The 24230-nt window shown below is 38.6% G+C and overlaps 2 protein-coding genes across 2 annotated transcripts; one reads left to right on the top strand and one right to left on the bottom strand.

Annotated features, from left to right (window-relative positions):
• Positions 1-13297: 13297 nt before the first annotated feature.
• Positions 13298-13902, bottom strand: LOC130509927 (uncharacterized protein At4g04775-like). Its single transcript, XM_057006243.1, has 2 exons — positions 13744-13902; positions 13298-13651 (listed from the first exon to the last, which is right to left on the bottom strand). The coding sequence occupies exons 1-2, from the start codon at positions 13900-13902 to the stop codon at positions 13298-13300; spliced, it is 513 nt and encodes a 170-aa protein (XP_056862223.1).
• A 6216-nt stretch (positions 13903-20118) lies between these two features.
• On the top strand, positions 20119-24230 carry LOC108830162 (uncharacterized). The gene is made up of 15 exons (XM_018603761.2): positions 20119-20825; positions 20917-20972; positions 21058-21116; positions 21228-21299; positions 21508-21591; positions 21825-21932; positions 22164-22226; positions 22305-22385; positions 22541-22606; positions 22762-22917; positions 23130-23207; positions 23327-23365; positions 23535-23617; positions 23698-23770; positions 23861-24230. Exons 1-15 carry the CDS (start codon positions 20263-20265, stop codon positions 24026-24028), a joined length of 1749 nt encoding a protein of 582 aa, XP_018459263.1. The 5' UTR covers positions 20119-20262; the 3' UTR covers positions 24029-24230.

Genomic DNA, 24230 nt, shown 5'->3' with positions numbered 1-24230 from the left:
AAACAAAATAACTATTCTTTACGAAATATATATTACACCTCTAATCGAAATTATATGTCCAAAACTATAATTAACTATATGTTATTATACTTACCCTTTTGAATGTATAATTATATTTATATTGTTCTATCACTAACTATAAACTAAAATAACATATGAATTAGTAAACAAAAAATAATGATGTTAAAGTTGTTAATATAATATTCATTTTATTATATTAACATAATTTTTATATGTATCACTATCATTTTCCTTTTAACAAACAAACATGTTTTGCAAAAAAAAAAGATCATCCTATATAATTAAAATATAAATCATATATTTATTTTACAAAATAATGATAGAAAAAGGTAATAAAAATTCATGTAAATATGTACCAATCTAAAAAAGCTATGATCAAATTTTATAAATCAGTGTATATATATTTTCACAATCTATATAACTTTAAAAATCTATCAACTTATAAAATCAATTTTCAAAGGAATTTGTTTTGGAGCTCTTCTTTCACCTATTAATTTGGACTTTTCATCGAACTTATTCTTCTATTGATTTGCTTCACACATTTCATGTTTTTTTCTGTAATTGTGAGAATCTTAGTTACCTTGTTATATATTTGCTTCATGCTAAGACATTTGTCATTTTAGTTTCCATCTCTAGCTCTGGGAGTAATTAATATGTTACTCTCCGCCTGTTTGGCTCTGGAAAGATTTTGTATAATATAAGTACTAATCTCCGCATGTACGCCTGCACGAAGATTAGTACTTGCTAGGATAAGACTTGCGCTATGCGCAGGATGAGGTTATTATTTTCATTATGTTTTGGAGAATGATACAATAGTTAGGTTTTATTTGGATATTAGTTAGTTTTGGATTGTTATTTATCAGGTTTTGATAGCCTATTGTAGATTTAGAATTTAAATCCATTCTTATTTTTGTGTTCATTTAAACTTTTTTTATTTTTGATTTTTCGGTGATAAGAAAAAGAATATTCGTATTTCTTTTGTTTTTGCTATATTATTTTAGATAATCATGATGGTAAGCAAGCAATTCACATTATACAACCGTAATTGATGAAAACTACTAAGTTTAAAAAAAATAGAAATAAATACATTTAAAACGGAAATTCAGCCAAAAAAATACAGAACATGGCAAGAATGACCAAAAGAAACATGGACTTGAGGTTGGCCAAAAAAAGCCTAAACTTATGTTGACTTTTATCAGTTTATTAAGAAACTTTGATTGACCGACCAGATTAAGACACCATTAACTAACAGTTAAGACGGTGGGTAATCAACGTTAAATACGATCGTTAAGTAAAACGACGTCGTTTTGAGATGGAATGAAACGACGTCGTTTTACCTATTTTTATTATCAAAAATATGTTGTTCGTGTGGGTCGAACCTGAGAACTCATGGCCAAATGACGAGGTTTCTTGCCACCAGACTACTGTCACTTTTAAGAATATCCATAACATGTTTTCTTTTATTGAGTATCAAACAAATCTCGAAAAATCTAAATTCTTTTTTAAAAAATTCCAAAAAATCTAAAAAAATCAAGAAAATTCTGAAAATTAAAATTAAAATTGAAATTATAAATATTTAAAAAAAATCAAAACATTAATTTTTTTTTATAAAAATTAATGTATCTAAGATCATTTGAGTTTTTTTATCTTAAATACATTAATCATACTTTTTTATAAATTAATATATTTGAAATAAAATAGAAAAATGATATTTATCACACTATAAATGTTTTTCATTTAATTATTATCATATTTTAGGAAACAAATTGTGATAATATCATTTGTTTATTATATCTTAATTATCATTTGTCTATTTTATCTTAAATACATTATTCATACTAAAATCTATAGTGTGATAGATATCATTTTTATTTTATATTACATTCGTTATTTTATTTAAAAGTATGTTTCAAGTTTTTTAATCATTAAATTTAATTCGTTGCCTTTTTGAATTATTTTAGATTTTTTTGAAATTTTTAATGTATTTTTTTTTTTTTTAAAAAACTTATTTGTAATTTAAATTTAAATTTTACTTTTCATAATTTTCTTGAATTTTTAAGATTTTTTGGAATTTTTTAAAAAGAATTTAGATTTTTGAGATTTGTTTGATACTCAATAAAAGAAAACATGTTATGGATATTCTTAAAAGTGACAGTAGTTTAGTGGCAAGAAACCTTGTCATTTGGCTATGAGTTCTCAGGTTCGAACCACGCGAACAACATATTTTTGATAATAAAAAAGGTAAAACGACGTCGTTTCATTCCCCATCTCAAAACGACGTCGTTTTACTTAACGATATTTGCAAACGTCGTTTAATCATTCTGTAACGGTGTGTTTAATTTGGCGAGTCAGCGATTAAAGTTTAAAGTCAAATATAGTTCAGTGTTTTTTTGCCAGCCAATATGTTCGTATTTATTATGGCAATTCGTGGTAAGTTCATGATTTTTTTTGGCCGAATTCCCCATTTAAAACCCTTTGGTTCAATATATATTTCAAATATGGGCCTGCGTAGAATAATTAAAACCCAATACTTTAAAAACATGTTTGGTTAGGGTCCATAATTTCTGTAAAAAACGAAATTAATATAATTAAAAAAATATAGATCTATTTATATATTTATTATATTAATTTTCTAATTACCTAAATCTAATATAATTTGTAAACTAAAATAGTTTGATTTTTAATGGATATTGAGGTTTCTTTTTACATTATATACTCAGAAAATATACTCAGACAACGAAGCTTGTGTTTATCTATACATGGTGCAAATAATATTTTCAAATTTCAAATAACTTTTCATTCCGAAGCTCCACGGTGATTTTTTTGTGTCTTTCCCATTAGCCGATACAACTTCAATTGGAGTCACCTCGAGTATCTGACCTATTATATCTGAAAACAAACCGAGTGTTATATAATGTTATAGAAGATTTTTAAAATTTACTACAACAAAAATAAATTGTTATTACTACCAACCAAATAGTCTGTATACAGTGTACCTTCAAGAATGTCCCTGTAGTTGACTGGTTCAAAACCAGTAAGTTCATCGGGCAAAGCATTACAACACCGCACACGTGTTGTCGAGAGAAATCCAATTTTGTATGGCTGTTCGGTATGAGCCGCATGAGGGGCTTTGTGAAAAATTGATGAGAATCTTTGAACTGCCTTGTGACAGAAAGGAGTCAAACTGATTCACCAGATGTTTTTTAACGGAAGTGTTAATCTTAACACCCTACATAAATTTATAACAATACACGAAAAATAAGTATACACAAATATAAAAATATCAGAACAGAAAGAGTAAAGATGCCCTACGTTGGAGTCGATTAGAACCATCGCGATCGTCAGACCACCAGTAGTAGAATACTGTTTCCACAAACGTATGATCTTCACCCTAATCTTTCACACTGACTTGAATGGTTTCAAATCACACACATCAGTTATCGCAACCATTATAGAAAAATATTTAGGTTTAGGTTTCTAAGTTATCACGTGTATGAATGCAATGATATATGAATGGGAGAAATGAGTCTTATATAGTTTATTTAAACCTAATTCCACAGCGCAGAGATCGACTGCAAATTGTCATTAATACTATATATTCTCACCTTGTTGTTCCCTCTAAACTATATATATATTACAATAACATTAAATTGCCAAATATTTGCTATTGAATATCATTAATTAACCTTGCCAATCACTCAGAACCATTAAATTTTACAGAAGAACCAATATTTTTTGGTTTAATTCGGGTTTGGTACTTCTGATTGCAACAGTTTGTAGTATTAACCGAAGCATCAGAAATTATTTGTCGTATATAACTACATCGTCAATATCGTTAGGTCTGATAGCTTCCATAACCACGTCCACGTTAAACTATAAGAATTTGAGGTCCAAGAATTAACAAAAACAAAATTTATTTTAAACATTTACGGGTAAAAATAAACGTACATGCATGAACTTAAAAACGTACTTGAATGAGCCATGTACATTGACAGTTCAGATTGATGGTCACATTGAACTTCGAACATCCTTATTGTTAATATGAATCTTGTATAATGCTCTCAATAGACAAAGAAACTTCTGATCAGGTATTTATTTAACTCATATCCTTGTTTTTGTGATCAGGTACTCTCACCTTTCTTCCTCTTTTGTATCTAAAAGCAAAGAGACAGTAAATAAATATAGAAGAGTTAACATGTCTGATGAGGAGATCAAACGTGATAGTTTAACAATGCTCGATTTACGTGTCCTCGCATTAATATGTCTTCTCATAATACAGATATACAGACCTCAAGCAAGAGCTATAGAAAAAGACACGCTTACGAACATAACCGTAGGTATTACTCATAAAGACTGACATTTTTCGGACGTATTCTGTTTAATCATGCACCATGCATAGAGTATGTGAGAAAATCAGTGCAATTCGATCTGGGGCAGGAATTTGTGCAAGAGTACTTTGTAGCAAAGCAACAGACACAATACTAAGTAAAGTTACATAATATGCATTGTTAATCATGGCTTTGGCTAAAAAAAATCGTGGCTTTGCCTGCGATCGAAGAACATGCATGCTATTTGCGAAGCCAACATGGTTAGATAATCATGGCTTTGATTGCAATCAGGACAAACTCGAATGTGAGCTTTGTTTTTCAAAAGTTTTTCTCGTCCCCTCCATAATCGTAAATAAGGAAATTATGTGTTGTAGTAAAAAAGAAATGCTGTGAGAAGCTCTATAAACTCGCCACGTCAGATTCATGGTTCTAAAACTTTTCTCAAGCCGCCACGTGCCAAAGCCAATGTGAAAGCATTTAAGACAAATGCATTCCTTTTAATATATAGGGGATGTTATATACAATGATATTTTTTATATGATTATTATATATTTTAGATGAGTTTTTATTTAACTAATCATATTCAAAAGATTTGGTCTGAATCGGAAAATATGGTGATTTCAGTATGAATATCCTAATCCGTTTTAGATATATGGTTATTTGGATATTCTTTCGTTTTTATATATCATAACTGAATTCATCCATATCTGTGAGAACCCGACTCGAAACTCATCTAGAAATTTATAATATCCGAGTATGACCTAATTTCAAAATCCAAAAACCTAATACACAAAAGAAACGATCCATACCTGAACAAGTATTTAATCGTCCATGCCTAACTGAATATGTAAGCAAATAAAAATGAATTATTTGTTAATTGTCTTCAATTCTGCTCTAGAACAAATTCATTTAAATTTTTTTTTTTGTGAACTGGTCACTTTTGGACCTTTTAATCCTCAAACTGAGGTAAGTAGGGGTCGAACCCCCGACGTCAGGGCCCGAAGGCAGAGCTCAGCAGCCACTAGGCTACGAACAACCCGAACAAATTCATTTAAATATGTTTAATTATTATAGTTAAGAAGTAAAATAAATTTGTTAATTGTCTTCAATTATTGTTTTCAAGCAGGTAATTTATAATTACAGAAAATTTTGTAAATGAATAATGTCAGGATTATAATATTCTATTAATTTATAGTTATAATTTTTATAATTATGTTTATTAAATTATAATATTAAAATTATTTTTAATTAAGATAAAATAAAATATTTCCTTCAGTATATTTTTTTAACTGTTAATAACAAAATTTGCAGTGTAGAATTTTAATAATTTTACTAATTTATTATCGTTTAAAAAAATTCAGTACAATTTTTGAAATTAAAATATCAAGTTCTCAATACTTGTTTAATGCAAAATTATAAAAACTAAAAAAATATGTTTTCTTATATGGTATATTTTAGATGAGACTTTCCATTCATATGAGTTTATGATAATTTATATCTTGTTATAACAAAAAAATAAACTGTTTTTAAAGTGGGAATTTTAACATTTTGGTAATTTATAATTGTTTTAAAAATTCAAAATATAACATATACAAATATCTAAATTTTTATTATATGATTATTGTGATTGTTTAATTTATTTTAGTAAAAATGATATATACACAACTTGTTATCAAACCTTTATTATTCAAAATCATTAATTATCATATATATTTTAATCATATTATATAATTTCGTAGCTCTTTTGTAGGCCTGGGCAAATGATCCGGATCCGAAAATCAGAACCGGTAATTACCCGAAAAATCGGATCTCGGATAGGGTTCGGTTCTAGAAAAATACCCGGACGGATGAGGTTTTAAAATTGGTCGAGTACCGGATCGGTTCCGGGTATATCCGGGATCCGTACGGGTATCCGAGAATCCGAGATCCGTATGGGTATCCGAAAAATCCGAGATCCGTACGGGTATCCGAGATGTAAAATTTAATATGCATCACTAGCGAATCGAACCATGAACCTCATCTTACACTTACCACATCACGTGACACTACACCAATGCATCATATAGTGTTTATATATGTATTTTAAAGTTTATATCTATATATAAATAAATTTATAAATATTAATCGGATCCGTTAATTTTTTGGTTACTTCGGATATAACCGGATCCGACAGGTACCGAACCGTATCCGAACCAAAATTTTAAATTATCCGATCGGTACCATTTTCACTAGTTCTGAAAATATCCGAAATCCGAAACATCCGACCCGGATCCGAACTGGTAATCCGAATGCCCAAGCCTACTCTTTTGTAAGAAAAATGAAAAATATTTGTTGTATATTAATTACAATTAATTTATAGTTATTTTAATGTCAAATATATTATATATTTAGATGAACAAACATATTTCTCTTGAGATTCTAATAATATTTTAGTACATATGATATAGCACAATGTTGGAATGCTTCTCAAATAATATAAAAGTGTTTCAAAAATAATATCTTAAGGACATTTTTTTTAACAAAAAATCTTAAGAACATTTTCCAGACAGTAAGACTATAAACACATGCATAAAAAGATGTACACAGACAAAAAGTATGTACACAAGAACTCATACGTAAGACTTCAAAAAAGAAAAAAAATAACTCATACGTAAGATGTGTTTAACTAAAATATGGGCACTTAATGCATGCACGTTTCGTGTATAAGGGTCGGCGGCCTCCTCTCCCCCTTTTCTCTCTTCCATCTCTAAGACCAAAACCCTTTTGTGTCTGGGTGGCCGGCGGCCTCCTCTCCATCTCTGCTGCCGCCCCGCCCCCCCCCCCCCTTTTTGCTTATCTTCTTTTTCGCCCTTCCTCATTCTCTTTCATCTGTGCAATTTCCTTTCTTGCAGTTATAAGCTTTTTCGCCACCCGCGGTTTCAGATCTGGCGGTTCTTAGCTCGGAGTTTCGGTGAAGCATGGAGGTGGGTTTGACGAGCGATTTCTTTGGTTGAGTAAGGCAGTGGCGGTTTAGATTTGGTGTCAGATCTGGCCGTTCGAAGTGGATTGTTCCCGTTTCTCACCGCCTTGCTCCTCCTTCTCGTGGTGGGTAAACTGGCTCGCTTGGTCTGCATCGGTGTTGGATCTTGTTTGACGGTGGAGGTTCGGTGTTCTTCTGCTAGTTTTTCTTAGATCCCGGCGACTTGTGTTTTAAGATCGGTCAGTCAAGTTTTCTAAGGGCTCCGGAGATGCTGCGGTCCGTACTAGGAGGTTCCGCTGCAGGTTCTCTGTGGTTGGTGCGGGAGAGGTGGTTGGTTTCTGGTCTTGTCAACCGTCACTCTCCATCTCGATGGCTCTCGTGCTGAGCTAGTTAGCTTTCAGGAGCATGATCTAGGGCTGTCTACTGTCCACTTCTCTGATGTGGTGCTGGCTTTCTCTATCTCTTGGTGTAGGTCCATGGCAAGTGGCGATCTCAGGTGATCCTTTTTTTCCAAATAAAGCTCATCTTTGTCTACGCAGATGAGCTTGCTCAGGTGTTGCTCACTGTCTATAGTTGCTGCTGATAAGGAGGTCTCTCTCGAGCTGTTCTTGAGGAGCTAATCATTAGGAATTGTTCACCGGGTACTGCCAAATATACCGGGTTCAGTTCTCGACTTCTCGTATTAACTGTGGTTCCAATTTTGCGGCAAGAGTTTGTGCTGAGTTTGGTGTAGCCTATGGTCTTGTTGTTGCTTTGCTTGTAGTTGTTGCTGGTCTTGTTTAGCTTAGATTGAGTTGTTGTTTAGTTTAATTTCTTGCATCCTCTGCTCCTTGTAATTTCTGTATTTCTGTCTAAAACTTGAAAATAGTAATAAAGCTTTAACATTGTTACCAAAAAAACGTTTCGTGTATAACAACGCAGAAAAAGTTAGACACCCAATGAACACTTAAATATGGGCAAAACGTCCCAACCACCGTTATCTTCTCAGCGGCTATTCTCTTTTTATATTTGTCCACCGTCTCTTCTTCCTTTTCATCCCAATACAACACACTCGTCGTCAACACACTCTCCCTTCCTCCCCAATCTTTTCATCTCCCGACTCTGAATCCTTGACCATTTTATCCAAATCTCACTGGCTATTTATCAAACATCGATGATCTCTCTTCCTTCTCCGACGCTTCTCCGTCAGAGCTCTTCAACCTCCGTCTTCAAAGAGACTCTCTTCACGTCAATTCCCTGACCACCCTCGCCCCTGTCTCTGCCGGAAACAATGTTGCGAATTGAACTCCATGCTCCGCAGGTAGATTTAGCGGTGCTATTATATCCGCTCTTTCACAAGGAAGCGAAGAGTATTTCATGAGGTTAGGCATTGGAACTCCGTCGACTATGTTTACAAGGTCATCGACACAAGAAGGGACGCCATTCCAAATTCATGTGGCTTATAATATATCTTATGGCAATGTGAGTTTTACAGTAAAGAAAAAACTAACGTTTGCAGTAGTGCAGCAGTGGTGGATTTGAGCAACTTCTTTGACATGATATATTACGGTGAGATCAGTGTAGGTAATCCACCACAAAAATTCTAACATTATTTTCGACATGGGAAGTATGATCTCTGGATTCCTTCTACATCATGGTCTACTGGAAATGTTTATTTGCACTCAAAATTTAACGCCAAAACATCAAAAACATATATTACGACATATGAGAAAAATATATGTTTATGTCACAATGTATTTCTTTGATGCTTTGGCATTCAATCTTGGGTGTGGATAGATAGTTTCAGTAGGCCACGATGCAGAAGAAATCCAGAGATCAGAGCTTGTCGAACAGAATGTAAAATTTCTGTGGTGGATCGCCGACATTGATCTCACCAAAATATATCACATCAAAAAAGTTTCTCAAATCTTCCACTGCTGCATTACCGCCAACATTAATATTCTTCTTTTATTGTGAAACTCACAGTGTCATTAGATACTTGTAAGCCACATCAATTTGGAATGATGTTCATTGTTGCTATTAAGAGAAAGAGTTGATTGCCGTAAAAGGCACATTTTGAGTTTTCGTTACACTGAGAGGCAGATTGCGCTGGTGAGGCACATTTTTTTGTCTGTAGCGGTGTGCTTTCGCGCTTATACCCTCACTTAAGGCAGACCCAATTTTGGTTTGGGTTTTTGTGTTCGGTTTAGAAGCTGTCGGATCGGTTTGATATCAATAAAAGATGAGGTTTGTTGCTTTTTGTAACTGACCGTTGGATTTGATGAAACCTTTTTGAACTAGCGGCTTAGATCTGAACAACTTTATTGAGCGTTGAGGTTGAAAATGACGTGAATTTAATGCACAGCTGTGTTCGGCTTTGGGGAGCAAGACAGAAAACTCTCTCATCGGAGACAGAAGAGGCAAAGAGAGGCAAACTAGGTTAATTTTTTTTTGTTTGTGGGACTTGTTTTCACTGTACGATTGGGTTCTGTCATCTTTTCCTGTCCGTTTGACATTGTTTTTTCCTTGTTGCAGTTGCCATGGAGGAGCAGTGTTTGGTGATTTGTGGTGATTGGGTTTGTGGACACGGAAGCCGGTGGGAATTTGTTGTAGACAAACAGCAGATGGGTAGACTGGTTCCTGTCTCGGACGGTATTACTGTGAAAGAGCTTGGAGGTTCTGTTTTGAGAGAGTTTGGAAAGGACGAGACGTGTTGGGTAGCTATTCTTAGCTACTGGCCGCCAAGTAGCATGGAGCTTGCCACAGGGATTCGCACACCTCCAGTTCAGCTAACAAGTGATGGAGCTATCAAGTATTTCGTGCAGCACTTAAGGGTTAAGGGTTGTATGAATCTTTTTGTACGTTTCGAGCAGAAGATTTCAGCAGTTGATTCGAGCCCCAATGTTGATGACACTGGAATGGGCTTCGTGACGCCGGTCTCCTTAGCTCCTAAGCGTTCGGCGACATCTGTCTCTGGTGTTTTAAACGGAGTTAATGTCTCTACTGGTGCTTCGAAGGCTAAAGGTGTGAACTTTATCGATTTGGAGTTTATAAACGAGGTTGAGAGAGTTGAGTCTGAGTTGAACAGCGTGGGTAAAAGTGGTGGGCCTGAAGTTAGGATAGGTTCTCGTGGTGGGGAGGGTAGCAATAACGTTGACAGAGTAGTTGAAGGTTAAGTTTCCAGCGGAAGCAGTGAAGGGGAGGAGGACAGGACTGAAAGAGAAGTTGATGAACGAGACGTCAGACCAAGAGGATATGATAAAGACTTCTGGAAACCATTGCTGGACTCTGACTACAAAGGATCAAATGCTGTGAATGTCATATACAATGAAGACGAAATTGTTGCTGGTTTGACGAGAGGCAGTGGAGGTCGCCGTTACAACTGTACCACAAATGATGTATTCGAACATGTTGCTGAGGTAGGTGGGTCTAGCCGTGGCGTTAGGTTTCGTAAAGATGAAGACTTGCGCAAGCAAAATCCATGGCTTCGTGGTGTGGATGCAAGTGTGAATGTGGATAGGCCGCGACGTGCGTCCACACGAAAATTAGAAGAAGTGGATGACGAGGAGTTTGATATACCTCAGCTCTTTGATGATATAACGTACGCTGCACCAGAGATACCTGATATGGACTTGGATGAGAGGGATGGGAGAATTTATGTTGGCAAGGTTTTTGGGAACAAGGAAGATTGCCAGATATCTTTGGCTATATATGCTATTAAGAACCAGTTCCATTTCAAGCAGACAAGAAACAAGGTTGATTCATTTGTGGTGAGTGCCCTGATAAACATTGTGATTGGCGTGTTACAGCTCATGAGATCAGGGGGTGTGGGTATTATGAGATAAGGAAAGCTCAACTAGACCATCGATGCCCAATTGAGTCAAGACAGGGGTATAAGAGCAAAGCTACCTCTAAGGTTATTGTGCTGCTGTGTACAAATCTAAGTTTGGTGAGACTGGTAAAGGACCTATGGCTACTGAGTTGCAGAAAATGGTGCTAGAAGATCTTAGAGTGACAGCATCTTACATGAAGTGCTACAGGGCTAAAGAGAAAGCTGTTATGGGCGTTCATGGTTCAGAGGAAAACTCATACCTGAAGCTTCCTGAGTATTTACACATGTTGAAACTTGCTAATCCCGGGACGGTTGCTGATTTGGAGACTGAGGTGGATGAAGATGGAGATGAGCGCTTTCTTTATTTGTTCCTTGCTTTGGTGCATCAATTGCTGGGTTTAAACATCTACGCCGTGTGCTTGTGATTGATGGTACACACCTAGGAGGTAAGTACAAGGGAGTGTTGCTTACTGCTAGCGGACAGGATGCAAAATTTCCAAATTTTCCCCTTGGCCTTTGCTGTTGTGGACAGTGAGGATACGGACGCGTGGACTTGGTTCCTCCAGAAGGTTGAACGCATATTAGCTGATTCTCCAAGTCTAGCTATTATATCTGATCGTGCCACAGCCATCTCCAATGCTGTAAAATGTGTCTACCCATCCGCTCAACATGGGCCTGCATTGTGCATTTGGCACGGAACGTGAACTCGCGTTACTCAAGTAAACACTTGGCGAAAATGGTAACTAAGCTGCAACTGCTTACAGGATAAGGGATTACAGAGATAAGTTCAGTAAGGTTAGAGCAACTAACAGTGCATGCGGTGTGTACTTGGGGAATATAGGGTCTGGTCATTGGTCAAGGGCTAACTTCCCGGGTGAACGTTGTAATATTATGACTAGTAACATTGCTGAAGCAACCTCAACAACGCTTTGGTGGAAGGAAGGTCTTCACCAATCATGGAATTGGTAATCTTCATTCAAAGGATGATGACAAGGTGGTTCTCTGCAAGGAGAAAGAAAGCAGAGAAGCATAGAGGGGTGGTAAGCGTTGAGGTGGATAAAGAGATGACTAAGAACATGGCAACAATGAAGGGTAGCAAAGTGAACTCGGTATCTAATTGGACTTGCGAGATTGTGGGAAAGTTTGGTAGTAAGGAACGTGTGATGCTTGCTGAAAAGAAATGTGATTGCAAGTATTTTGATAGGATCCAGATACCTTGTGGTCATGCTATGATTGCTGCCGACAGCTTGGGATTGACATATGAACCCTTGGTTGGTCACTGGTACAAGACGACGACTTGGAGAGAGACATATGCTGGTTTAATCAGTCCCGAAGGAGATCCAAAAGATGTGGATGTCCTGAAGACGTGAAGAAGAAGGTGGTGATGCCGCCTTTGACGTCAAGGCCACAGGCCGGCGTAGGAAGAACAGGATGGCTTCCACTGGTGAATTTCCAGTAAGTGTGTGCGTAGATGATATGTTTTATTTTGATTTAACAAATTTTTGGTAACTCCGCTTATAACGGTTGCTTGGATAACAAACTGCAGGTGACTAAGAAGAAGAAGCTAATTCCTAACAGGTGTGGAAGATGCGGTGGAACCGGGCACAACAGGACCCGTTGCACCGAACCGATATAGAGAGTTTTGTATCGCGTTTCGTTTTTTGCCGTTATCAAATCTGGGCTTGGCACACCCATTTGGATGAGGGAATCCTGTTACTTTCCCTTGCTCAAACATAGTTAATCAATTTAATTTGGTTATTTGCGGATAAGTTTTTTTTTAAGTTGTGGAAAGGATTGTTTAACTTGTTTCCATATTTTGTTTAACTTTCTTCCAAATTAATTTTATCGGATTTATGCTAAGACAGCCTAAATTAGGAGTTAGTTTATCCTTTGAATGAAGGAATTGAGAACCTACACAAAGTTGTAAAGAATAGAGTAAACCAACTTCCTCTTATGATAATTTGTGTTCGGGACAGTACAGGCGTTCTCCGAACACAGCAATTGCGTCCACAAATGTAAACCGAACACAAGGGAGTAAGCATTAAGACACTACTGGGAACTGAGAAACATTTTAGATTCTTACATAGCAATAATCTGATTCTTAAATAGTATGGGCTAGTGAGATAACATTACTACAAACAGAATTAAGTGATGAGAATTACAGAGCCATAAAAAAGTTTAAAGGAACTTCCAATATAAGCATGCGATTGCTCCAACGATTGCCACAGCAGCAAGAAAGTTGTGGGTGGTGCCACTGTCGGCAAGCGGTTTTACCAATGTGTTTGAAGACACGATAGCCTCAAACTCTTCTTTCATATGTCTTGTGGCTTGACGAATCTCTTGCTTCATCTGCTTGATGTGTTCATCCACCTTGAACACACACTCAGCCTTGTGTAGATCTATCTGTTCAGAGACGGTTTTGCTTAATGTCTGAATGTCGTGTACGAGATCCATGATTTTCGCATCCAACATCCTAACTTCGTCTAAAATGGCTTCGTCTTCCCATTTGAAGAGGTGTGACTCTGTTTTCCTCTGAAATCATCAATGTAAATGTCAAAACGATATCATAATCATAACAGTTAGTGTGGTTTGGGTGGTGTGTTGTATGTGTCGGTAGAATTTACCTGAAGTGCTACTTCGCAGTGGTAGAATCGGCGGAATGGGTTTTCTTTGGTTTCTGAAGCCCAGACAACGAGTCCTTTGCCACACCAACATTTAATGGGAACGCCGTGGACTGTCCTCCGTGCCGCCGATCGGGAAGACGTAGATGAAGAGGTGCTCATCGATCTGGAGGGGGGATCTGAATGAAGGTACGAGTTCTCTATGTAGAAGATGCGTTGGAGGTGAAACCCTAATTGAGATTTGGGATGAGACGATTTAAGCAAGAGAAAGTGTTTACGGAGAAGACCGGTTTGTTGATGCCGGTCTAACCAAACGGTATGGACATATTTAATTGGTTTAACTCTTAATTTGTTTTTTGAGTAGTCATCTTTGGAAAGATTCAAAATTGTTTATTGGTTTAGTTTAGAGTGAGCGATCAAAAATCTAGGATTTAAACAAAAAACAAAGTGAACATGGAACCCAATCACTAGGAAACGATTAATAGATAGAAAGTAGTAGTTAGAAGCAGAAAATAGTTTAGGAACACAAAGAGAATTCTACGCAGAAATAACAGAAACAGAAATAGTCATGGAGAGAGAGAGGTGAATCGAAACAACAGCAGTAACAGGACACAATCTTTGTTCAAGGCATTGGTTGGGGCATGATAGGCAGGTAGAACGATGGTCTTGTAGACATCCATTGCGTATTGTTTGCGCATGTCGTCCACATTGGTGTCTGTGAGACCTGACATCTGTGGATCTGGATCACCGTGAGCATGGAGCTCCATGAACTTGATGTTAAGGGGTCCACAATCACCTCCACGCTCGTTTATGTAGATGTCTTTCATCCTCTTCCAGTAAAAGGGCTTAAGACCACGGAACTGAGTCTGCTGGGGTTTGGCGACCTTCTTGACTAGGTAGGGAAGTGAAGTGAGTAGAGCCTCCATAAACTTCACAACCTTCTTATCACCGTAAAGCGATGGGAGGGGATCCATGATCTCGACGTATCCCATGTCGAGGTTTATCGCCAGGCCAACCCAGTGTCTATCCCCCCAGATCATTGGGGTGTATATGGTGACAACATCCTCCATTCCACCCCCCCCGGCTTAAGCACCAAGTATGTGAGGTTCTTCTCCCATTTGAATCTGTCTTTCCTTCTGATCAGTTTGAACCTCTTCCACACCTCCTGAATACTTGACGTTAGGAATGGTGTTGTGAACGCAAGCTTCTCCCTCTCAAGCAGTACCTGGTGCCTACCAGCGAGCATGTACATCAAAATCTCCATGTGCTGCATGAAGATAAACAGCAAAAAACAAAACAATCAGGAACTACTATTACAAGTACACAATCACCAAATATCCCAAGAAGCTTCCGTATGCTTTTTTATAATTGTTGCCTACAATCTAACAATCAACATACGCGATAAGTGTTCATCTGAAACTAAACAACCTCCAATAGCTACTAGACAATATGATAACATCCACTACATATCGAGATGGTTTTATCGTGACACTTACAAATGTGGTAACCCATTTCTGCGGCTCCGCTATCTCAAGCACGAATTTGTTGGAGAAGTCGAATTTAGAGGGAGTGATGTGCAACCTGTGAAAGGACATTAGACACACAAAATGTAATTCTGTTAGGGCCTTCGGATAGATTTATAACGCTACTAATGAAATAATGATTGCACTTACACATGCTGTTTTGTTTGGAGAGTGGAGTCGAATCGTTCCCACATCGTCTCTGGGGGGGGGGGGAACGAGGCAAATCGCTGGAACAGACGTACAATTAAACAGCTCAGCTGCGAGCAACGCTTCCTCTTCGGAAGGCTGATGCATTGGGGTCGGCCTTGCTGGCGATGAGTCGCTCAGCTCAGTACAATCATCCGTCGCATTATCCTCCTGGACAAGAAAAGATTTGGACTTAAGCATTGTGTCCTAATGGGCCTAAACAACGGTAAAGAGACAAGAATGATCAGTACCTGACTCTGGTCGAAGTTAAGTTTAGGTATTGAGATCCGTCTGGATGTAGCAGTTGCAGCGAAGGCGTTGACTGTGGCCGCATGCTCTTCAAACCCGCTGCTTTTCGTGGGAGAGGTATCTGGAGTGATAGGATGTGGTGGAGGTTGATCATCTCTTCTCGTTGAAGTGTCGTAACGTGGGTTTTCAAGTGATGAAGCGTCAGGACTTATTGGATCGAAAATTTCAAGACCTTCATTGAGGAGGTGGTGTAAGGCAGGACTGTTAGGATGATCAGCAGCAGTGTAGATCTCTGACTTGTATATGACAGGTGGCGACTCCGGAGTGTACAGCCAGGGGGGAGTGGCAGAGGGTGAAGCTGCGAGTGGTAAGGACTTTACTGGTGTAGTGCCTTCTGGAACTGGTGGAACAGAAGTAGTGGGCTCTGGAGAGTTGTGGACAGGAAGTCGGAGGTCAGTTACCTTGGGTTCAGAATCTGTGTGTGCAGGGCTCTTGTGTTCAGGAAGGTTGTGTTCAGTGTCCATTGGTTCCAGGTCTGTGTGTGCAAGGTTCATGTGGACGGGGGATCTGTGTTCTCGTATGCCGTATTGCTGAGCTCCGTATTGGCTGATAACAGGTGAGTTGCAGTGAGTCGGGTCTTCCTCCATAGGTGTAGGAGATTCCTACGAGTGGACGATAATAGTTAGATTTGTTATGTGTAATAGCATACTTTGTTGTTAAAGATAAAAGAGATAGAAAAGTACTGTTGTAGGTGCTTTAGCCTCTGTAGTTTGTTCTTCGTTTCGTTTGACAGCCTCTTGATTCAAGATTAGCTTTGCAGTCACACGATATGACTGTGTGAAAAGCTGTTCGCGTGCTGTGGCTCCGTGTCTTCCTGCGTTTGATCAGCTGTCGCATCGCCTTGAAATCTTTCCGAAGTTTTGAGACCTGGGAGGAAACCGTAGTCAACAATCCGATAATCTGGTCGTTGGTGATGCTGGGATTCGAAGTTGTTCTAGGAAGTAGTTGCTGATCCTTCTCTGCTTGCGGGAAGAGGATGGTTTGATAATGGTCTTGGTGGGTTTCAGAACATGCCTCCTAGGTTCTGGTTGCTCCTTTGGAGGTTTATACATCAGTTTAGGACAGCCCCTAAAACCCCCAGGCCATAGATGCTTCTTGAATAGGTGGCTGTTCGATATGAGGCTCTCCATGTAGGTTACACGGGCGTCAACTGCGGCTTCAGGCCAGACACCCCATTCTTGTTGTGGTTGCATGCGGATAGGTATCAGAGAGGTCACCGCAAGCTGCATAAACAAATGAAAAAATAACAGAACGATCAGACAAGTTAACAGCAGTAAATATATAGATTATTCTGCAACAAGACATGAAACTAACAGGTTGACTGAGTTCTGCAAAAATAACCAAAAATTGAGAAAGTAATTCGAGTACTTACATCCTGCTCAGCTTCCACGCGTAGAATGTCATTGTAGTTGATGTTCGCGCACACAGGAAGATGGGGTTCTTCGAGATCACTTATTGATAGCGTGTCTAAGGGGGCTGGGATTAGGGACTGCAATCTAGGGACAGCCTGAAATGCAAGGAGTTGCAACGCTAGGGGAAAACCCTGAAGCCGGTATGTTTCCTGTTTCAGCAGACTGACAAGCTCACCAGCAGGATCTTCGCAATCCAATGGCGGTTTCATGCAATTGATGGTCTTGAGAAATGATTCTCTGCCCCAGGGGTGTTGGCAGAAAGCGTCCACATCCTGAACCATCTTGACATACTTCAGAGTAGGGCGTGTCTTCTGCTGATGAGCAATAAGGACACCGTCGACGATTAGTATCAACGCTATCTGCAACTTCTTGCGCCGTGGCATCCTTATGTCGGTCTCGAGTCTGTGCCGAAGATCAGCAATAGTGACAAACTTCTTCTTCCCGAGCAGCCTAATCCAGTCTGGATCACTGTTGGCTTTGCTCTGGTCTTATAGTTCGCTCTCGTAGTCTGCAGGGAAATCACCACATGGTAACCCTGTGATGGTGCCAAACTCTTGGAGCCCAAAACGAACGGCGTCGCTTCCAAAAACTGACCACAAGGTGTGCCTGTCTTCGCAAAGAAGTTGTCTGGTGAGAAAGGCGTGGATAAGTTTGCAGGAGACAGGACATTGACGTGCAGAGAGATCAAACAGCCCTCCGAAGCAAGAGTTCTTGATGTACTGCAGCTCGTCCGTGTCCTTTAGGACATTCTGAATGAAAGGTAGAATGTCTGGCTTGGAGAAAATGTTATGGCGACCGGTGGGGAATCGATCTGTCGCGAAGAGCCTGGATGGGAGCCTTTTGTCGGGTTTACTCTTCTTTTGTCCTACAAAACAATGGATCTCCAGTACGTGAGTATCAAAACAGAACTCAACTAAGAACAAAAACAAAAGAAAACAGACAGACAGTGTGAACCTCTGGTTGGAAGTAAACAAAAGTAAAACACGATCACAAACCCTAGAAAAGACAATTACAAACCCTAGAAAAGACAATTACAAACCCTAGAAAAGACTCTGGTTGGAAGCACATTGTTATAATGACAGTCAAACGATAGCAAAACTTCAAAATATGTATGAAAGTCGAAGGAATCGAAAACCCAGAAAGTCGAAGGAATCGTACCTTTCATATCGGGAGAAGAACTTAAGAGTAGTCGGAACCGGCAAACTGGTAAATCCTGGGACTAAACGAACAGATAGGCGAGATTTCGGGAATTAGGGTTCGTCGTCGCCGCCGCTTCTTTGGGAGAGAAAGATAGAGTGCGAGAATTGGGGAAATGAAAGAAAATGAACAGACAAGGGTTGGGGTTTGGTTTAATGGATATTGGTTTAACTTTTTGGTTTGAGGCGAAACCAACCGGTTTAGTTTCGATTAGTCTTAGGGGCAGTGGAGTCTTTGACTAGAGAAGAAGTGCTCTTCAAGTGGATTGTGTCTTTTCTTGATATATGAAACTCATATTGTGTCCTAGGGGGTAGTAAAAATCTAAGAGAAACCCCCTGAAAGTTAGAATTTTTGTGGATTTTTTTTGGGAGAACTGCTAAAAGAAGCAGAGAGGAATGATGAAAAAATTAATAAGAAAGATCGAGTGTTTGTAGTCTTCTTAGATGGATCAAGAATACGGTGGAGATGCAATCGTTTTTCTGGCAATGTGTAGCTTGGGAATTCTGCAATGATGTTCATTTGACCGCTGGTCACTGACCAGTTGAAGATTAGTTGTGTGTTTATGAGTCATGACACATATTTTTATCTACTTTTACTAAGTTTATGTAAAATATATTTTACATAATTTTTTATATTTTTAACTTCAATAAATAAGGTCAAAATATCAATAACAACACTGTATTTAAAAACATAACATATTGCAAATGTAAAAGATACAATCTAAATTAATTGAAATTTTATTAAGTTGTACAGTTAGACCAAATTTATCAAAGTTTTCATTAAGTTTTACAGTTTACTAAAAATGCGACTTAGTTCAACTTAGATTATTTTGTTAATAATATAATTTTATTAGCTGAAGTTTTATTAACAAAATAATCTAAGTTGAACTAAATTTTATGGGTCAGATCCAGATGGTCCGTTAAATGCTTCTCATTGACTTGTAGTTAGAGATGGCAATTGGGCTCTCCCGTCCCATCCCGTCTCGAACCGCTGCGGATTCGGTTTCTGGCGGTACACGGCGGACCTGTCCCGCGCGGGATGCGGTCCTCAAACTAGCTGTCCAATCCCGTACCGCGAAATATGTAGGCCTTCGCGGGCCGTTCCGCGGTATTACATTACTTGTTTCTACATGTACAAACAAACATAGACAATAATTGAGTTTGAGCTTACACATGATCGAGCATAATCTTACAAGATCAATACATTAAGCTTATACAAAACAAATGTTTTATTATCATTTATGATGGCTTGAAGAAGCTCCACCAGTGCAGATCAGAGATGTTTGGGGAGACTGGAAGCATCATCGACCCTGAAACCACCATCAACGGAGCTCCATAATGTCTAATCCTCTCTCTCTCTCTCTCTCTCTCTCTCTCTCTCTCTCTCTCTCTCTCTCTCTCTCTCTCTCTCTCTCTCTCTCTCTCTCTCAAAGCTTCAAAATCCCGCGGTTTAACCCATCCCGCTTTCGGCCCGTCCCGCTTTGAGCCCATCCCGCTTTGAACCCGTCCCGCGAGCCCCGCAATTTTGCGGGTTTATCAAATGTAGACCCAATCCCGCCCTGCAACAAGTCTTTACGGGCCAGGCCCGCGGTCCAGGTCCTTGATTGCCATCCCTACTTGTAGTTATGCAAGTTTGTTTTAGTTTTGTTAATTTTTTGGATTTAAATAAAAATTTATTTAATTTAAATTTTTCGGGCATGACTATTTGAGAATTATTATTTTTAGGTGAGGAGCACTCGAGCAATTGATTCCCCTTAGTGCAGGGTGCATAAGTAGAAAAATGGGGGAAAATGTGAAAGGGAAGACATAGCGGCAAAAAACATATTTGTGAAATTGGCGGGTTTCCCAACCTCAAACCCTAACAAGCAATATTCTCTGAGATTTTTTTTCCTGTTGATGTCGTCAATCTCAAATATGAATAGCTTCAGATGCTTCTACACTCGAGCCAACTCTCTCCTCCTCCTCCGATCTTCCTTCACCATCCCCGCCCGCCGCCTCTCCTCCGTTTTCGACTCTCTCCCCAATCAAACCTCCAATTCCATCTCAGACGTCGATTCAAAGACCCAGACGACTTCCGGAATCGCAAAAGGCGCGATTTCGAGCAGACAAGAGGACAAGCCCGAGGAGAAGAAGCACAGAAAAGCTGGTCGGGGGTGGGACCCAGGGGAAGTGGTTATGAACAAGAAGAAAGGTAAAGTGAAAACCTCCTGGGTTTGTGAGAGCTGTGGCCATTCGGAAGGGCAATGGTGGGGAAGCTGTCGCTCTTGCAACAAAGTTGGGACCATGCGGCGTTTCTCTCAAGGCTCTGAGTCACGTGCAAGTGGTGTTGGTGGCGGCGGCGGCGGCGGCGGCTCGGAAGGTGCTGGTTTGGCTTGGTTGCCTGAGCAAGGAGTTGCTCAGCCACTCAAATTGAGTTCTGTTATCGATGGGATTACTCATCAGCAGTGGAGAATTTCATTGTATGTTTGTGATGAATTGATTCTGTTACAATCTAGGATACTGTTTGTTGAAAGGGGATATCAATTCTTGTGATGTGTTATGTTTTTTAAGGCCAGGACTTTTTGGGAATGAAGTTGGGAGAGTGCTTGGTGGTGGTCTTGCACCAGGTTGGTTGGTTGGTTGCTGTCTTCTTTTATTTCAGTTTATCCAAAGCTCTCTTTTTTTTTTAATACCTTTGCCTTACTATGGTAGGTTCACTTATTTTGATTGGTGGTGACCCTGGTATTGGCAAGAGTACCTTGTTATTGCAGGTTAAGATATGTGATTTATAATGTTTGAATTGATTTTTTTTTCTTCCAATATTCCCTCATTTTGATTAGTGGCTCACTGATTCTCTCTCTTTTTTTTTTCTTGAATGGAAGATTGCATCTATAATTGCTGAGGGGAATGATTTGGCCCAACCAGCACCGGTCTTGTATGTCTCTGGTGAAGAGGTAGGCTGTAGACTTCGTAGTCACATTCCTTAATATCCTCCCATCTAGATACTGTTTCAAACTCGTGGATTGAGTATATGCCCAGTCGCTTTTTTATTAACTAACTACTTAAGATGCTTTAAGTGTTCTTACGCTGTTTTTCTTCTCTCTTTTTGTCCGTTTGTACTTTTAATATGTTCTGAAGGATTGAGTATATGCACAACTGCAGAGTGTCGACCAAATAGGAAGTCGAGCTGACAGGATGAAAATTGAAACAGACGAGCTCTACCTGTTTTCCAGTTCTGATCTTCAGGTATACTTTTTTTTTTTTTGTGGATTAGTATTCTCTTATCGTAAATAAACAAATTACATTCTCTAAGCGCCTTAGAAGTGCAAGGGGTATTCCTTCCTTTTTGTGCTAGTTGTTAATCTTCCTCATGTCAGACACCGACTCTATACTTTGTGATATTCTTAAGCCTTTTAACTGTTTCTCTTAAAACATTGTAATTTGGATGAAGCGAATCATTTGTTTTTAATTTATTTCAGGATATTCTAACAAAAGCTCATCGCCTCTCTCCGCGAGCTCTCATCATTGATTCAATTCAAACGGTTTATCTAAAAGAGGTGACTGGAAGCGCTGGCGGTCTCACACAGGTTCAATTTTATTCCTCCTGTATTCGCTTAGTTCCTGACTAAAATACTCTTCTAATTACTATGAGCAAGAAAGTTAAGCCATAGCTGGTTTTTGTTTCCTCCCATCTATATAGAATCACACATCTTTTAGTAGTCTTATGTTGTAGATGAAGAACGACCTCCACATCCCTTAATTTGTTATTGTTTGCTGAGAAGGTTAGTTTTTTTTTTGGCAACCTCTGATGGTTACAGGTTAAAGAGTGCACATCAACCTTGTTGCGGTTTGCTAAGAAATCAAATGTCCCTGTTTTCTTGGTGAGTAAGCCAATTGTTTCCTATATCTAATTTGAATATCTGGATCAGCTCTTTTATGCAAACTAATTTCTGGTTTAGGTTGGACATGTCACAAAAGCGGGAGATATTGCAGGACCTCGTGTTTTGGAGCATATAGTAGATGTTGTTTTGTACATGGAGGTGATCCGCTTTTTTGTTTTCTGGTGTGTTAAGATATCTTCGTCAATAAATGGCACTCTGTAGTTCTAACTATATGCTTCTGGTTTTGCTTTGATTAGTCTGATAACCTCTTTTCTAGACTATGAACTTGACATTTCTTTTCTTTCAAATTTCAGGGTGAAGAACATTCAACTTACCGGTTGCTTCGATCTGTGAAGAATCGGTTTGGGTCGACTGATGAAGTATGTATGAAAATCCTTGATATAACCACGTAAAACTAGTATGCCAGTTAATTCATAATATTGTCTGCCCTTGGTGGTTTTTTTCTTCTACAACTGTCTTAGTTCGAACTCGAGATATTTAAGAAAAATAAATTCGTGTCTGTCGTCTTTGTCAGCTCGGAGTTTTTGAAATGTCGCAATCAGGGCTTGAAGTGGTTTCAAACCCTAGTGGTATATATCTTAGTCAACAGAACACAGATTCAGATGTTTTAGCTGGATTAGCTGTAGCAGTTGTTATGGATGGATCTCGGAGTTTCCTCATTGAAGTTCAGGTAGAACAGCAGATAATTCTTTTCTTATGCTTCAGGATATCAGTTGTAAAAGGGCTCCAAACTGCGTTTTGAAAGTCCTAATAGATTTTGCAAATTGTCAGTATGATGAGAGAATCATGACTTTCATTAGCAGTAGTATGTAGGTTCTTAATAGACGACAGTCCCATATGTGTTGTAGTTCCTACTGAAACATTGCTTTTGTCTTTATGTAGGCGTTGTGTGCGACTGGCTCAACAGTTTCAAGGCATGTCAATGGTGTTCAAGCAAGCAGAGCTGACATGATAATTGCGGTTAGTGCAACAAACGTCTTTGCTTGTCGTCCAAAACCAATAACGTTTGGAACAGTCCCTCTTTACTTTTTCTATTTAACCTTTATCTTATTGGTATGTTTTGGTCTATCATGTCACAGGTTCTTATGAAGCAAGCTGGACTTAGGATTCAGGAATCTGTAAGTATTGTGTCAATATGCAGTATTGCCCACCATGTGAATCTTGTTCCCTCTAAAAACATAGAAGGTGCTAAAATAAATGATAGGAAGCGTATCAAACTCCAGTCTTCTCTATGTGAATACTACTCACCTAGTAATGCTAATAAATAAATAATTTGGGTATTTGTAGGGTATCTTTCTGAACGTTGCTAACGGGATGGCTCTCTCTGAGACTGCTGGTGACCTTGCAATAGCAGCAGCAATTTGTAGCAGGTGAGGCGTTGTTTACCTACTCTTTGGTCTCTTAAGAGTGTTATCCTGGGACTATAGCTGCACAATTGTTTTGATTGCAGTTTCTTGGAGTTTCCAATTCCTCACGGCGTGGCATTCATCGGCGAGATTGGTCTTGGAGGCGAAATTCGCACGGTAAGCAAATGTCATTGGAAGAATCAGCTGACTGTTTGTTATTTAGAATTTGGATGAAGTGTGATTAAAAGGATCATAATGGTAATACAGGTGCCAAGAATGGAGAAAAGGGTAAGTACAGTGGCAAAGCTAGGTTTCATCAAATGTGTGGTTCCCAAATCAGTGGAGAAGTCACTGAAATCGCTGGGTTTGAAAGAGATTGAGATTATTGGGTGTAAGAATCTGAAAGAGTTGATCAATTCTGTGTTTAGGGGATAATGAGAGTAAACAAACTTCTTTTTTGGTCTCTTTACCTTCTTTTTCGGCTCAATACAATTAAGGAGTTCAATTGTTCAAACCATATTTGGGGAGTACTTTGTGGACTTTAATCTAGAATGGGTCAAATTGATCCAAAAAAATCTGTCACCACCTATTTTAATCTATACACAAGATTTCGATCCGCACAACCGTGTGGATTTTA

Source organism: Raphanus sativus, chromosome 3 (genome assembly GCF_000801105.2).
Source record: "Raphanus sativus cultivar WK10039 chromosome 3, ASM80110v3, whole genome shotgun sequence".
NCBI classification, from domain to species: Eukaryota; Viridiplantae; Streptophyta; class Magnoliopsida; order Brassicales; family Brassicaceae; genus Raphanus; species Raphanus sativus.
This window is presented reverse-complemented; position numbering and strand designations above follow the sequence as displayed.

What these genes read in the sequence shown, in the direction of transcription:
- LOC108830162 (XM_018603761.2), top strand. Translation starts at nt 20,263, where the DNA reads ATGTCGTCAATCTCAAATATGAATAGCTTCAGATGCTTCTACACTCGA. An exon ending in GCGCTGGCGGTCTCACACAG is followed by an intron (nt 21,933 to 22,163) that starts GTTCAATTTTAT and finishes TGATGGTTACAG; the next exon opens with GTTAAAGAGTGCACATCAAC. An exon ending in GGTTTGGGTCGACTGATGAA is followed by an intron (nt 22,607 to 22,761) that starts GTATGTATGAAA and finishes CGTCTTTGTCAG; the next exon opens with CTCGGAGTTTTTGAAATGTC.
- LOC130509927 (XM_057006243.1), bottom strand. Translation starts at nt 13,902, where the DNA reads ATGAGCACCTCTTCATCTACGTCTTCCCGATCGGCGGCACGGAGGACA. An exon ending in ACTGCGAAGTAGCACTTCAG is followed by an intron (nt 13,652 to 13,743) that starts GTAAATTCTACC and finishes TGATGATTTCAG; the next exon opens with AGGAAAACAGAGTCACACCT.